This window comes from Eleutherodactylus coqui, chromosome 7, assembly GCF_035609145.1.
Source record: "Eleutherodactylus coqui strain aEleCoq1 chromosome 7, aEleCoq1.hap1, whole genome shotgun sequence".
Taxonomy (NCBI): domain Eukaryota; kingdom Metazoa; phylum Chordata; class Amphibia; order Anura; family Eleutherodactylidae; genus Eleutherodactylus; species Eleutherodactylus coqui.
The window spans coordinates 4,729,999-4,744,398 of record NC_089843.1 but is presented as its reverse complement, the minus strand read 5'-3'; the positions used below and the strand labels follow the sequence as shown (position 1 = coordinate 4,744,398).

General features: G+C 48.6%; 1 protein-coding gene across 1 annotated transcript in view; it reads right to left on the bottom strand.

The window, feature by feature from the left end:
* Positions 1-13,225, bottom strand: part of LOC136572332 (retinol dehydrogenase 12-like) — a 34,953-nt gene extending 21,728 nt beyond the window's left edge. Inside the window, exons 1-2 of the mRNA XM_066572828.1 lie at positions 13,038-13,225; positions 8,619-8,858 (exon numbers count right to left, since the gene is read on the bottom strand). Of these exons, the coding sequence (XP_066428925.1) occupies positions 8,619-8,858; positions 13,038-13,194 (397 nt within the window). The 5' untranslated portion in view covers positions 13,195-13,225. The remainder of the gene's footprint in view (positions 1-8,618; positions 8,859-13,037) is intronic.
* Positions 13,226-14,400: the final 1,175 nt, after the last annotated feature.

Here is a 14,400-nt window from a genome sequence, read left to right as displayed (position 1 = left end):
ACTAAGGCACACTCCCCTGTCCAATTACCCTCCAGGCGGGTCCTCTACCTCATGTCTCCACAAAGCCAGTAAACGTCTCCTAAGGACTGGACCTGATTCTGCATCTATTCCCCTCCTATCATACTGTAGGAGGAGCAATACCCGTTGGTGAGTTCCCCAAAAATCTCCCTCCACCCTGCCTATTTGCCCAGCAGGTGTAGTTTCCAGGGTAGTCAGTAATACTCTCTCCGGTGCAAAACACTTAAGTAGTTATAGAGTATTCCTTCTTCCATTTCTCACGGACAGTGTAATTAGCGGAAATGTTCGTGAAGAGACTAATAAACCACTCTTCAGCATCTACAGGGAGATTTAGGGGGACCATCCCCGAGTGTGGTCGGGCACTACCGCACACGCAACAGTTAGACTTGTTGCTCCTGTTAGCATTGTACCTCATCAACTCCAACCAGAGATTCTGGTCAGAGTAGCCAGTCGCTACTGTCAAGGTGTCCTCAAAAGGTAGGGTCGGCTATGATCATCATGTTCGTCAAGGTCTTTATCTTACGGCGGAGGGGGTTAATTATGGGCACGGGACTAAGTGAAGGCTTCCATTCGGCTGCATCTACCATACCCCTTATTTTAAACTTCCCTAAGGGATCTATCCTCCCGTACCGGTATGTCCCCAGACTATAAGTCTCCCCGTCCCCCGGGCTTGGATCTCCCATGGTTAATGTAACAACTGCATTAAAACCAAGCAGCATACTAAGTTCAGCCTTCCAATACCTGCTGTCCTTATTACTCTCAAGGAGGGTTATACGACTAATTAGGGATTTCCCGCTCTTATCTTTCTTATTTAAGGCACTTCGCGGTTTATAGGACTAGTTTGTTCCTGCGTTCCATCCCACTAATCCCCAATAACGGCAGTCTTCTCCCCAGACGTTATCAGTGGCGCAAACATATTGTATTCCCCGGGTATATAAGTCATATAACCAGCTGGACTGAGCTAAATCTGGCCTGCGGTGGGATCTTGCGCCTAGACACGGGACCACAGTACAATAGTCGAAGGAGTATGCGGCTACTTGAGCATTGGACGAGTTATACTAGAAGGTAACCATACCCTCATATTCTTCCGACTAAGGATTCCAGTTGCCACCCTCCTCTCTCACTAGCCCTAACCAGAGTAATGTCTTTGGCACAACTTAAGACTGGTCTCCCGGATCTGAAGCTTTCTTACAGTATGAAGCATGGATCCATGTAAGTCTTTCGGCTAGTTTCACAGCTGTGGCAGTAGTCAGAAGCACCTGGTAGGGGCCATCAAATCGGGGCTCAGCAGGGTGCTTCCTGGGGAACTTCTTGAAGCACACCCAATCCCCAGGCTGCAAGATATGTGTCCCAGTGTCTGCCTCTGAGTCTGGAAGAGAACACCTGTGCATAGGCTTTGGTTAGTTCTTTAACAACGGAAATCACATACTCAGTCAACACATCAGATTGTAATTGTAACCACTGAGGATAGTAACGACCTAGCCTTGGGGCTAGCCCAAACAATCTCGTAGGGAGATAATGTATAATCCCCCCTGGGTTCATATCTAACACTGTATAAGGCTATTGGATGACAGTCTTTCCAAAGTGGCGTCATTTTTAAGTATCTTACTTTTTAGCGTGCCACTACGTCTCTCCACCTTTCCACTACACTAAAGGTGGTACAATATGTAAAAGGCCTGGGATACACCCAGAGCAGACATGACATGTTACATTCACCTGCGAAGTTTATACCTCTGTCTGACTCTGAATCACTTCTGGTACCCCATATTCACAGTTTACCTCGTTCATGAGCTTCTTTGCGGTTACCTACTTGTTTGCCTTGGTGACAGGGTCGGCCTCCAACCTGCAAAGACATCAACAACAACAAGCACGTAGTCATACTTCCCAACAAGTGGGAGCTGAACGTAGTCAATTTGCAATCCCTGAAATGGGTAGAGTGGTCCCGGCAAGTGTGATGTGGCAAATTTACTTCTGCCCTGACTTACCCATGGCATAGATCATGCTAAACCGGACAAATGATGCAGCAGCTACAGAGAACCTAGAAGTCGCCCAACCTCTTTCAAGCGTCGTCGTCATTACTGCTTTACTAGGTGGGTCTTTGCGTCCATCAGCTGGGCCATCATGGGATACAGGAACTGTGGTGGGCAAGTGCTGTTGACTGTTCACCACACGCTGTCCTGTTTCTGCTGCTCCCATATTAGTCCATTTATTCTTTCCTTCCTTGCTGGCTGGTAACTGTAAAAGTCTTTAGCATATCAAAGTCCAAATTTTTGTCAATGTCCAAAGTTTTTTGCCACTGACTCATGCTGTCAGTATCTTTCTTCTTTCTTCCACGGCTTGAGGGCCGCTGCCTTTGCTGCGCTGTCAGCGAGTGTGTCGTCTCTCGCCTCTCCAGTGTAGGAATCGGTGCGAACTCTCAACTTTGTCAGGTAGAAGTAGGGCCTCCATGCGACTCTGTACCGTTGCACCATTCTCAATTGGTTGTCCTGCTAAGGTAAAAAACTGTCTGGCCTTCCATATTGGGCCGTAATCATGAGCTATGCCAAATGCATACCAGGAGTCAGTGTAAAGGATTGCCGGTCTTACCTCTCGCCACTCTACACGCCTCAGTGAGGGCCTTCCATTCCGCTTATTGTACTGTGACATGCGGAGGCAGAGCTTCTGCTTCTAGGACATCTTGTTGTGTGACCACTGCATATCCGATGTGGAGTCATCAATCCTCACCCTGGTACCATCTGCAAAAAGCTCAACATATGCATTATCAACAGAGGTTCTGATAACTGTTTGCATATCTGCAGTTTCTTACTGTATTAGTACTAAATAATCGTTCTGATGTTCTATTTCACATGGCTCGGAATCTTGTAGCACAAAATCATTTATTTTTTTTCCAAACCCAATAGCTGATCTACAACACCTAGATCATCTATGACCCAGATCACCTATGCCTCCCCCCTTTTGAACCGCAATACTCAATGGAAAAAGAGTCATTGCGTTCAAACTAGTAAACCAAGAGGCACAAAAACAAGCACTTTGTAGGTCAAGGTGACATTGTATGCAGCGAAGTCTGAGCGAAAATCTCCTTTAGATTTTTTTTTTTTTCCCGGTTGCAGTTAGCATTTTTTAACACAAGGGGGCGCAACACAAGTAAAATTTTACGTCACCCAGTGTAATAGTATTTCAGGGTATGGCCAGCGTTTAGCTTTTACTCTCCTGTCGGAATATAATTATAGCTTCAGTGTAGACTGACACTAGAATATACAAAAGACTTAAAGAAAAACTAAAGAATACGGATGAATTAACATCCTACTCTGGGCAATTCAGTCCCTCTTTCTTCACATAAAAAGTAAAATTACTTCACCAAATTGCATGAAAAAGTTTGCTGGGTGACTATAGTGAAATTATTCCATCTGTAGGAGCCTTCCATAACATCATCTGTCTGAGTATCCATTGGAGAAGCGGGCAGTGGAAAACAGAGCCCCTGGGAACATGAGAGAGCGTCCCCTGTCATGTATTCCTGGTCTCTGCCCCCCATGCATCAACTCCAATCTTCCATGCACTATAAACCAGCTTAGTCATCTACTATGTCCCAAGCTGCGTCTCCACAAAGGTTTGTTTCCCTGAACTTATCACACATCCAAAGTGGCCACATCTTGGAGCGTAACAAAGTCTGGTCAAACAAAACCTTACTTCAGACAATCATGATGTCAGCACTGGATACAGTGGCATTGGGAAATATAGGCTTCCCAAATGCAGCAAAATGGCCGCCAGAGGCAGAAAGGGGCGGGGCTACAAATCTCCCAAGTGAGGCAAAATGGCTGCCGGAGGAACGGGCGGGGCCAGGGGCAGCAGCACTTCCAGGTGAGGCAAGATGGCTGCTGGAGGAGGAAGGGGCGGGGCCAGGTCCTGTCCCGGATGGGGAGGGACCGGAAGTAACATCACACACCCTGAAAGTGAGCACATGGGGGGAAGTAACTTCAGGGTGGGGGCAGGCCTCACTACATTTACTGCAGAGTCACACTATGTTGGATTGTAAACATTGCAAGCACGGCCGCCATTACAGGGAGGGGCCGCAGTCAACACAAAGACATTACATTGTTCATAAGCAATACACATACCCCCCCTACATGCTTTCCCCTCTTCAATCTCTCAACTACATTATACCTCCTTCTAGCAATCTAAAAACACCTTTCTTTCTGCTAGGCTTCCTGCTCATCTTCTGAAAACTTTCTACAGCCTATCTTATCTGTCCATGACCTAACATTTCTTTCTGCAACTTTTCCTGATCCTTTCCCATTGTTCAGTAACCAAATCACAAGCTCTATGACCTTTGTCCTTGCTCACTTTGCTCAACTCTATGCTACCTGCTTATTCTATTCTATTCAAAGTTTCTGCACACAGTACTGTTTCTTTTGTAAAATCTGCTTTCTTCAAATCCTTCCCATATAACCCTTCTTTCCCACTCAGATTACAATACGCATTAATTCTATAAAACACAGGGAAAGACAAAGTAAACAGAAAGGGTTAATTGAGAAGTGCTCTTAGTGGCTTAACTTCAGTCCACTCTCTTACCAGCACCCCTCCCCCAATAATCAACACTGCACATTCTTTCTATAATAGCAGACAGACGGGATTACTGGAGAATACCCACAACGGCTCAAGGTATATATATATATCCACCTTTATATCAACCCAAGGTATATATCTCATCTACCTTTATATCAACCCACCGTCTAGTAATCCCCAAGAGCACTTCTTGTACACGATCTAGACAGGACATTTAGCTATACACAGAGACTGACGATTATTTTCAATGACCAAAACCTCAACAATATTCTGGAGCTTCAGCCGTCACAAAGCACGGCTATATTCACCCGTAAATACCTTTTCACATATGAGAACATAACACGCTCAATCATATGGTAAGTATACGTATCATAAATCTTCCTAACCTCACACTAGTTTTACCTAGGAGCACGTGTCACTGGCGTGTTCCCTCAGACTTAAACAGCCGAGTCCGCCCTCCCGACACATTAACCCTCACAGAATTTGTCTCTTGGTCTTGCATACACAATTTTTAACCGTCTCAGACATAACAGCATACACAGCGTACAAAATACCCCTAGACAGGTAACGTGGTGATTTTCCCGAGTGGACAGAACTAGAGTTATTACCTGTCTTTCAGTGAAGGTCCAGTCTGGCTCAGGAACAGGCAGAAAAGCAGTCAGAACCCAGCTTTGACACAGGTAGATAAAGCAATCTTACCGTGTTCTGTAGATTTTCGGGCCCCTGAGTTCTGCGTGCCATCTGCCGATCTCTGTACGTTCCAGGCTGTGACCTCACAGATCCACTCGCCCACCGAGGGACGCCAATTGTGCTGGATTACGGTTTTCTCCAGCAGGCTTTGGGGTATTTTGTCGCTTTCCTAATTGTGTGGAAGCAGTATGCGCACACTGACCAAGTCAAACACAAGGTATGAATCTCATGTTAAAAATGGCTCTCCGTCCAGAAACAGCCAGACAGGGCCTTTTATTGTACAGACACACAATGGGCGTGCAACAGGTTACATCAGTAACATATAGGATTCTCATTTGTCGGATCATACAGAATCCCCCACCTCTCTGCCCACCTCTCTGCCCACCCTCTCTCACGTCCGCCATAGTATGGACTTTGTATTCTTTAGCATGCAGACAACCTTAAGGAATTCTGTGTAGTTGACAAGATGTGTTTAACTAGCTTGTGTTTGAAGAGTGGAAGGGGGCCTAGGTAAACACACAGGATATACACGACACTATGGCCCTTTAACTTCTTAGAAACTGGTTGAGCAACTTCGATGTATTTAGAGCAAATACATCACCCATCCATTGGCTAGCAAATACCATGATTAGATTGTGTGTGTCCTTTGAACTCCTCAGAGCTGAAAGTCATTACAACATCAATAGACATTTTATATTAAATAATTATCATGTCTATCACAGATTAACCCAAATTCTTCTTTATTAACTAGATTATAGCCGGCACAAATAACGCGTTTCGGGGACGCCGCCCCTTCTTCAGAAATGACCGGAGCGAAACATAAAAAATGGAGATTAGAAGGAAAGGAGAACAAGAGACAAAAGGAAAGCCAATCAGAGCAGCCGGGAATTAGTAGATTGTAACCCCTGGAATAACGCTATGAATGGTCTCAGCATTGGTTTAGGCGCTGGTCCTATCCCACAGGGATATCTGCGCCTGAGCCGGGTCGGGTTTAGCTGCCGGGTAGGACTGGTTAGCAGCGGGGGAGGGCATGTATACGGCTATATTCATTAGTCACCCCCCCCCCCCCTCGGCATTTTCCTCTTTATTTTACGTCCGCCCCCCTCGGCCCCGACGCCCTCCACTTCTATGATGCCGTGTTTGCGGTCACTCCGTTCTGTATGGGCATTCTAGTATTCTAGCAGCCGCCCCTGACTATATTGTGTCCCAGATATTTCTTACCAATACAGAAGGCATTATACATAAATATCGCTTATTTTCCCCGGATATTAACTCTTCCCTCACCGGCCGGCCCGGCGGCAGAGCGGCGAGTCTTTCTATCACTATAATATTTTATTTTAATTACTAATTTACAGATTTATTCTTCTGTTTTGTTTCTTTATTTCATGAAGTTTTTGTACTCGGAGGGTTAAACAAGATGTAATTCTCTAATGCTCCTACTCACTGATGTCATTTTTGTCTCTTCTTTCTTTGACTTTCCATTTGTTTTATCAGTATTTCCATTCGGCCATTTCTGAAGAAGGGGCGGCGTCCCCGAAAGGCGTCAATTGTGCCGGCTATACTCTAATTAGTAAGGAAGAATTTGGGTTACAAGGGTTGCGCCCGCGGTCCATCATTAGCTCCTATTTACAATTAAGCGTGTCTATGTGTTGGCATGCAGCACCATGTGTGCCAGCGGGGAGCACCTGGGCGCCATGTGTGCCTGCGGGGAGCACCTGGGCGCCATGTGTGCCTGCGGGAAGCACCTGGGCGCCATGTGTGCCTGCGGGGAGCACCTGGGCGCCATGTGTGCCTGCGGGGAGCACCTGGGCACCATGTGTGCCTGCGGGGAGCACCTGGGCACCATGTGTGCCTGCGGGGAGCACCTGGGCACCATGTATACCAGCGGGGAGCACCTGGGCACCATGTATACCAGCGGGGAGCACCTGGGCACCATGTATACCAGCGGGGAGCACCTGGGCACCATGTATACCAGCGTGGAACACCTGGGCACCAAGTATACCAGCGTGGAACACCTGGGCACCAAGTATACCAGCGTGGAACACCTGGGCACCAAGTATACCAGCGTGGAACACCTGGGCACCATGTATACCAGCGTGGAACACCTGGGCACCAAGTATACCAGCGTGGAACACCTGGGCACCAAGTATACCAGCGTGGAACACCTGGGCACCAAGTATACCAGCGTGGAACACCTGGGCACCATGTATACCAGCGTGGAACACCTGGGCACCATGTATACCAGCGTGGAACACCTGGGCACCATGTATACCAGCAGGGAGCCCCTGGGCATTGTTGGAGCTTGTCGGTCACGACAACATCGTGGCATGGTGATTTCAACACAGGCAAAGACCTTTTGCCTTGTTATGCAGGTCAAGGGTTAATGCACCTTGTGCAGAATCTGCTAGTGCTGTGTGTCTTTGCTGCATGGATGCATGCTGGATTAGCCATGCCTGGGAGTAGGCTGGAGGTGCGGTTTTCTAGACACTCTGCCAGTGTTCAGGTGCAGAGGGACTATATATTCTCACCACTCCTGGTGATCAGTGCTGCTTATTCCATTCTCTAGAGGATAGGCTGGAGTCTGGTGTTCCTCTAGGCCGGGTGAATTGCTACAGATTTAGATAAGTGCTGTTTGCTTGTCATCAGTTGTATTTTGGTTTCCATTATTATTGTTGCTTTGGGGTGTCGGTTCATCTCTCCAGGGGTTCCTATAGGGACTATCAGGGCCCAGAAAGACCACCGGGCCGCCTTTTATAGAGGTGATGACCCTGATTTAGGCAGCGACCTGTCACCTCCCTGTTAGGTTAGGGCCAGGCTTCCTTTCCCCCTGGAGTGGTGCTACTGATCTGCATAGTGCTGCCCTGCGCCGTGCTTTTGTGCCACACGGGCTTTACACACTGGATTCAGGTTTCTGGTGTGGCACGCACTGTTCTACAGTGCAGAGTGTTACAACTGCAGTAGTGTGAGCATCACCCTGCATACGTGCTGAGCGTGGTGCTCATGTGCCACACAGACGTGACAGGCACCATGTATGCCAGCGGGGCGCACCTGGGCACCATGTATACCAGCGAGGAACATCTGCGCACCATGTATACCAGCGGGGAGCACCTGGGCACCATGCACTCCAGCACAAAGTACCTGGGCACCATGCACTCCAGCGGGGAGCACCTGGGCACCATGCACGCCAGCGGGGAGCACCTGGGCACCATGCACGCCAGCGGGAGCACCTGGGCACCATGTATGCCAGCGGGGAGCACCTGGGCACCATGTATACCAGGGGGGAACACCTGGGCACCATGTATACCAGCGGGGAGCACGTGGGCACCATGCACTCCAGCACAAAGTACCTGAGACCCCAGCATTGTTGACCAGGACATCCAGTCTCTTCTCTTCACTTAGGATGCGTTCGGCGAATGCTCGGACAGACGCCATGCTGCTGGTGTCTAGGATACTGAGGATGACCTTCTTGTTTCCGGTCTCCTTCTTGATCTCTTCCACCGCTTTCTGCCCTCGCTCACGGCTACGACATGCCAAGATCACACGGGCATTCCTTCTGGCAAAGTCCAAGGCCACCTGTTTTCCGATGCCTGTTGGAGAGCGGGAGGAACGGCGGACAATCAGTTAGTAACGTCTCATTGTCCCCCCATGCAGGTTATTATAATAAGGGGCTGTCGGACGCCTCTGGCACCACTTATGGGAGACAAGACTATCGGATAAGTAAAGATTGTGTGGCCATGAACGCTCATTTGTCCTCTGTATGTCGGCGCACGGATTGTTTCACAGTTGCTCGGTCGTCACCTCCTTCCATCTAATGTATTTGGTGCCTTGATGGCAGTTCTGCAACTTTCTAGCACAATTTGTACTAATCGCTCCTGGTTGGCGGGGAAGGAAGACATTCTTAAGGCCCCCTGCACACGGGCGGAAATTCCGCTGCAGGATTTCCCGCAGAATTTCCATCCGTGCCCATCACCAAAGGGACAAAAGGTTTCAATAAAGACTGATGAAAGACCCTGTGAACCCTCCATGTAGCTGATATGTCCAGTTTATAGGCAGAGGATTCACTACACGAGTGACAACAAAGGGCCCCACATAACGCGGCGCCAGCTTCAAGGACGGGACCTTTAACCCTTTCCAATCCAATGTCGGGCCTGCCCTGACATCACCTTTCCCTCCACAGCTCCGATGTCGGGACAGGCCCGACACTGCAGTGCAGGAGTGCATCTGCACCTGATCATCAGACACATCGATCGTCAGACACATTGGGTTCAGATGCACTCCTGCACTGATCCTCATCGAGGACCCCCGAGGAGAAGGCAGAAAGGGTTTTTAACCCTTTCTGCCTTCTCCTTTACACATTACATAGCGCTCAATTAGCGCTATGTAATGCAGAGAGATTCCGGCCGGCGATCATGTGAACGCCGGTGTTACCTGACCCCCAGCGATCACATAAACGCTGGGAGCCTGCACCGTGGGGGGACCTGTTTACCTGTCCGGCGTCTTCCGCATTCTCCCTTCTGCCTCCCGTCCCAGCGATCATGTGACCGCCGGGTGCCACCTGACCCCAGCGGTCACAGGATCGCCGAGCCGGGAGGCAGAAGGGAGAATGCGGAGGACGCTGGACAGGTAAGCAGGTCCCCCCACAGTGCATCTTGTGGGAGATGATGGAGATGGTCACCATTTTGTATGTGTATTATCTGTTGTTCAGCTGTGTATCTGTAAGATGGAGACCCTCTTGTGTAACACCCCCCCCCCCATCCCATATGAATCAGCAGAAGATACCAGCAGAGAAGCGTATCATGCTGCCACAAAGCGCTATGGTGAGCGCTAATTTTATTATTCTTTGTGGCGGGCAATTAATTGTGATTTGTTTTGTTCGGACGCCGGTTGTCGTTGTGATTGGTGAGGTGTGGAATAATACACGGAGCCAGAGATTTTGTAAAACCGGTATTATTAAATAAGGCGGTGAGACGAGGGGTTTACTTCATCCCATTCAGTGCATGATGACTGATACACAAATTGCAACAATGTAGCCCCTGTGTCTAACTCCTCATACACCGGCAGCTTACTCTGGATGTCTTCTCTCTGTCCTTCTTTGTATTTATATCTCTTTGTTTCTTTGTCTCCCTCTGGCCTCCTGCACACAGAAATAACCTGGTGGGCTGTCCTGTAGAATTGCCGCCCGCTGCCATGGCATTGCATTAGATAATGCAATCCTATGCAGACGCCCGTGATTTGACCGCATGAAAAATCGCGCGGTAAACAAATCGCTGCATGTCCTATTTCTGTGCGAGCCTCGCGGGGGCCCGCAGAGAGAATTCACGGCTGACATGCCAGCTGGGCTGGGTATGTGCCAGCTAGGCGGCAGCCGGCACATAGAGCGAAGAAGACGCCGGGAGGAGGTGAGCCGCGGTGGTCACTGCAGGGGCATGGCTCACATCTTGTGCAGATAACGTCCTAACTGGTTGCTAGGCTACCTGCATCCCTTGTGTAAACTGACTCAGATTAAACCCTAGGGCTGGTTATTATATCATTGGTCCCCATAACTAAACAGTGCTATGTAGAGCCTATTTCCAGGCCACTACAGGTGTGAAATAGAAGAACACACAGACTGGCATTACATTAGTTCAATCAGCAGATCCGACCACAGCAGGCAACAGAAATGATCATTCTTTGCAGTTTAAAAGAAAAACAATTTGAACCAATTGCTAATTGTGCCATGTGGCAAAATCTTTGCTGAGCATGTCTGCTAATCTCCTCACCCTCTTCTGGCTAAAATGTTACATCATAACCCCTCCCCCTGAAAATGACCTATCAGCACAGAATCTGTAATAATGTATCTGAATGTCACACCTTCCTTTGTTTCAATGACAATATAAATCCTTTCCCATCAAAATAAAGGCAGATGTCCTGTGGTTCCCACTCTATAATGCATGCCTCCCATTGGGGTCTCCGAGCTCATATCATTCATATCTAATATGGCACCCACAGTATATCGAACAGCGCAATTGCGCTAACAACCTCATTAGGTTAATAGCCTTTAAATCCACATAAAGTATGTGTCGCACACGCATGTGAACTGGCCCTGCGTGTGCAAAAAGTACAGGACTGTGCTCAGACACGTGTGCAAATGTACATCATCTAACTTCATTCGTGCACAAATGCTTTAAGCATTTTTTAAACGCCTCACCCCGACTACTGTGTTTATCCTGGTCCTAACCTGCATAATCAACGTATCACTGATATCTTGCCGCATCCTATGAAATATGCAACCATCTATTTCCCTATTGATCTATTTCTCTCCCGCATCTCTTCTGGTCTTCTTCCCCATTAATCCCCTTCTGTCCTGTGCCTTCTCTGGTTTACTTCCCCTTTGATCCCCTTCCCTCCCATGCCTCTTCTGGTTCTCTTTCCGTTTGATCCCCTCCTGTCCTGCACCTTCTATGCTCCTCTTCCCGTTTGATCCTGTTTTCTCCTGTGCCTTCTACGGTCCCCTTCCCTCCTGTACCTCCTCTGGTCCTCTTTCCCTTTGAACCCCTACCCTCCTGCACCTCCTCTGGTCCTCTTTCCCTTTGAACCCCTACTCTCCTGCACCTCCTCTGGTCCTCTTTCCCTTTGATCCCCTTCCCTCCTGCACCTCCTCTGGTCCTCTTTCCCTTTGATCCCCTTCCCTCCTGCACCTCCTCTGGTCCTCTTTCCCTTTGATCCCCTTTCCTCCTGCACCTCCTCTGGTCCTCTTTCCCTTTGATCCCCTTTCCTCCTACATCTCCTCTTTCCCTTTGATCCCCTTCCCTCCTGCACCTCCTTTGGTCCTTTTCCCCCTTTGATCCCCTTTTCTCATGTACCGCCTCTGCTCCACTTCCCTAATGATCCCCTTCCCTCCTGCACCTCCTTTGGTCCTTTTCCCCCTTTGATCCCCTTTTCTCATGTACTGCCTCTGCTCCACTTCCCTATTGGTTCCCATCCCTCCTGCACCTCCTCTGGTCCTCTTTCCCTTTGATCCCCATCCCTCCTGCACCTCCTCTGGTCCTCTTTCCCTTTGATCCCCTTCCCTCCTGCACCTCCTCTGGTCCTCTTTCCCTTTGATTCCCTTTTCTACTGTATCTCCTAGGGTCCACTTCCCAATTGGTCCCTCTTTTTTCTAAATATTTGCATTTCCCACACTGTCGCTAGCCGATGGCACGGGTACCAGCGTCCCATCCACAATGTTAATCACAAATGGGCTGCAGGTCGGAAGACCTCCATTGATTTCTATGGAGGACGTCAATGAGGAATCCGCAGCAAAGTAGAGCATGCTGCAGTTTTTCCTCCACTTGCGGAAATTGCAATTCATATCCTTGAGTGTGAAGGAAAAAGTGAAAGCACATACCTTCCAGTGCGTGCAACGTGCTGCGGATCCTGCGTGCGGACACTGACCATGGATTCCGCAATAGGAATCCAGTGGTGTGAACCCAGCCTTAGATGACTCTCTCCTTGACCCCTTACAGTCTGGTTTCACCCTTTAGAGTCTACAAAAACCGCTCTTACTAAAGCGTTAAACGATCTTCTGATGGATAGATCGAACGGCGACCGCCCTCTACTGATCCTCTGCGGCATTTGACACTGTAGCTCACCAACTTCTCCTCAATATGGTCTGCAGTATTGGCCTTCAGGAGTAAGTATAGTCCATGCGTAGAAACATTTTGTGGAATCCTCATCAGTAATCATCATGTTTATAGCACCACCATATCCCGCAGCGCTGTATGATGAATGGAAGCTCTACTACTCACCAGTGTTGGCTCCAGTTACTATGGTGGTCTTCCCAGTTAGATCAGTGCGGCACTTGCGGGCCTCCCAACTTCCCTTCCGCTGCAGGCGTAGAACCAAGGCCAGGACCACCGAGCAGAGGAACCAGGCAGGGTGGCTGAGGAAGGATGGGAGCTCCATGACAGCCGAGTGCAGGGAATAGTGCACTGTGCCTCACTACTCGGCTCACCTCTGCTGCTCTGCTAGATCCCACAGTCTGACGGTTACATATTAACAAACTGTGAGCTGAGCCAAAGGTCTACAGGTACAGATACCACAGAAGGTGAGGCGGACAATGACAGCACGACATGATAATCGTTGGAATGACAAATGTCTGCTTGTGCAACCACAGATGAAGAGTTCTGCAGCTTTGTAATAGACCTTGTTTCAATTCTCCACCATTTTCAGGATCTCTGCTTGTGGTCAGCGCATAGGAACAGCCTTGTTTTCATTCAGAGGCAGTAACTTTGTACATGCCTAGCTCTGTTCTCAGTGGTGACTACAGTTGTATCCAGTCTAGACAATGCTCTGTGAGCTCAACAGCACGGAGTCCAGACTGATACACTGTACATATCTAGAGCTGCTTGTCACGTTGCGAGGGGAAAGCCTAGATTGTGGAGTGACTGATGCTCAACTTTCCAGGACTCTGCACGTCAACCAGACAAGCAACCATCACCTTCTGCCACAACTCTACAGCAATCTGCTTAGCCCTGTGCCCAATATAGCTGAGATTGCAAGCTTGAAGTCGTTAGAATACCAGCTGATTTGTATCCAGCTTTCCCAGGCTTCTGCACGCATGCGAAGCGGAAGCTCAAATCATCCACCTGCCGGTTCTAGTGCACTCCAGAGCGCTACAATGCTCACACAATACACGCTGCCATCACAAACATTGCCGGGTGTCGACCCGAATGCTAATTACCCACAATTATGTCTTTAGAGATATGGCTTCCTGTTAACACTGACGAGGTTCACTAATTAATTGGAAGTTTAATTCTGAAAAGAGCAGAGCTTATTTACAGAAAAACACAAAAATGATGTTACAAGACAATCAGCCAGAGACGTACATGTGATATCACACACAGCAAGATAACAGGGATTAAAGGGCGTTACCATTCTTTTGCATGAGTTACCACTGGGCAGTCCTCACGTATCGTGACCTCCAAGGGGCTGACCATTTGGGGCCAGTGGGCTCCCACATTTTAAAGGATCCATCGGTACAGACTGGGAACACTCACAATCCTTTACCCGCTCACTTATCTACTAAATAACCAATACTTACAACTTCTTGTTTCTGCCAATTGTGGGGTAGGCCACAGCTTTTATTTATTAACGAATATCAAAAAACTT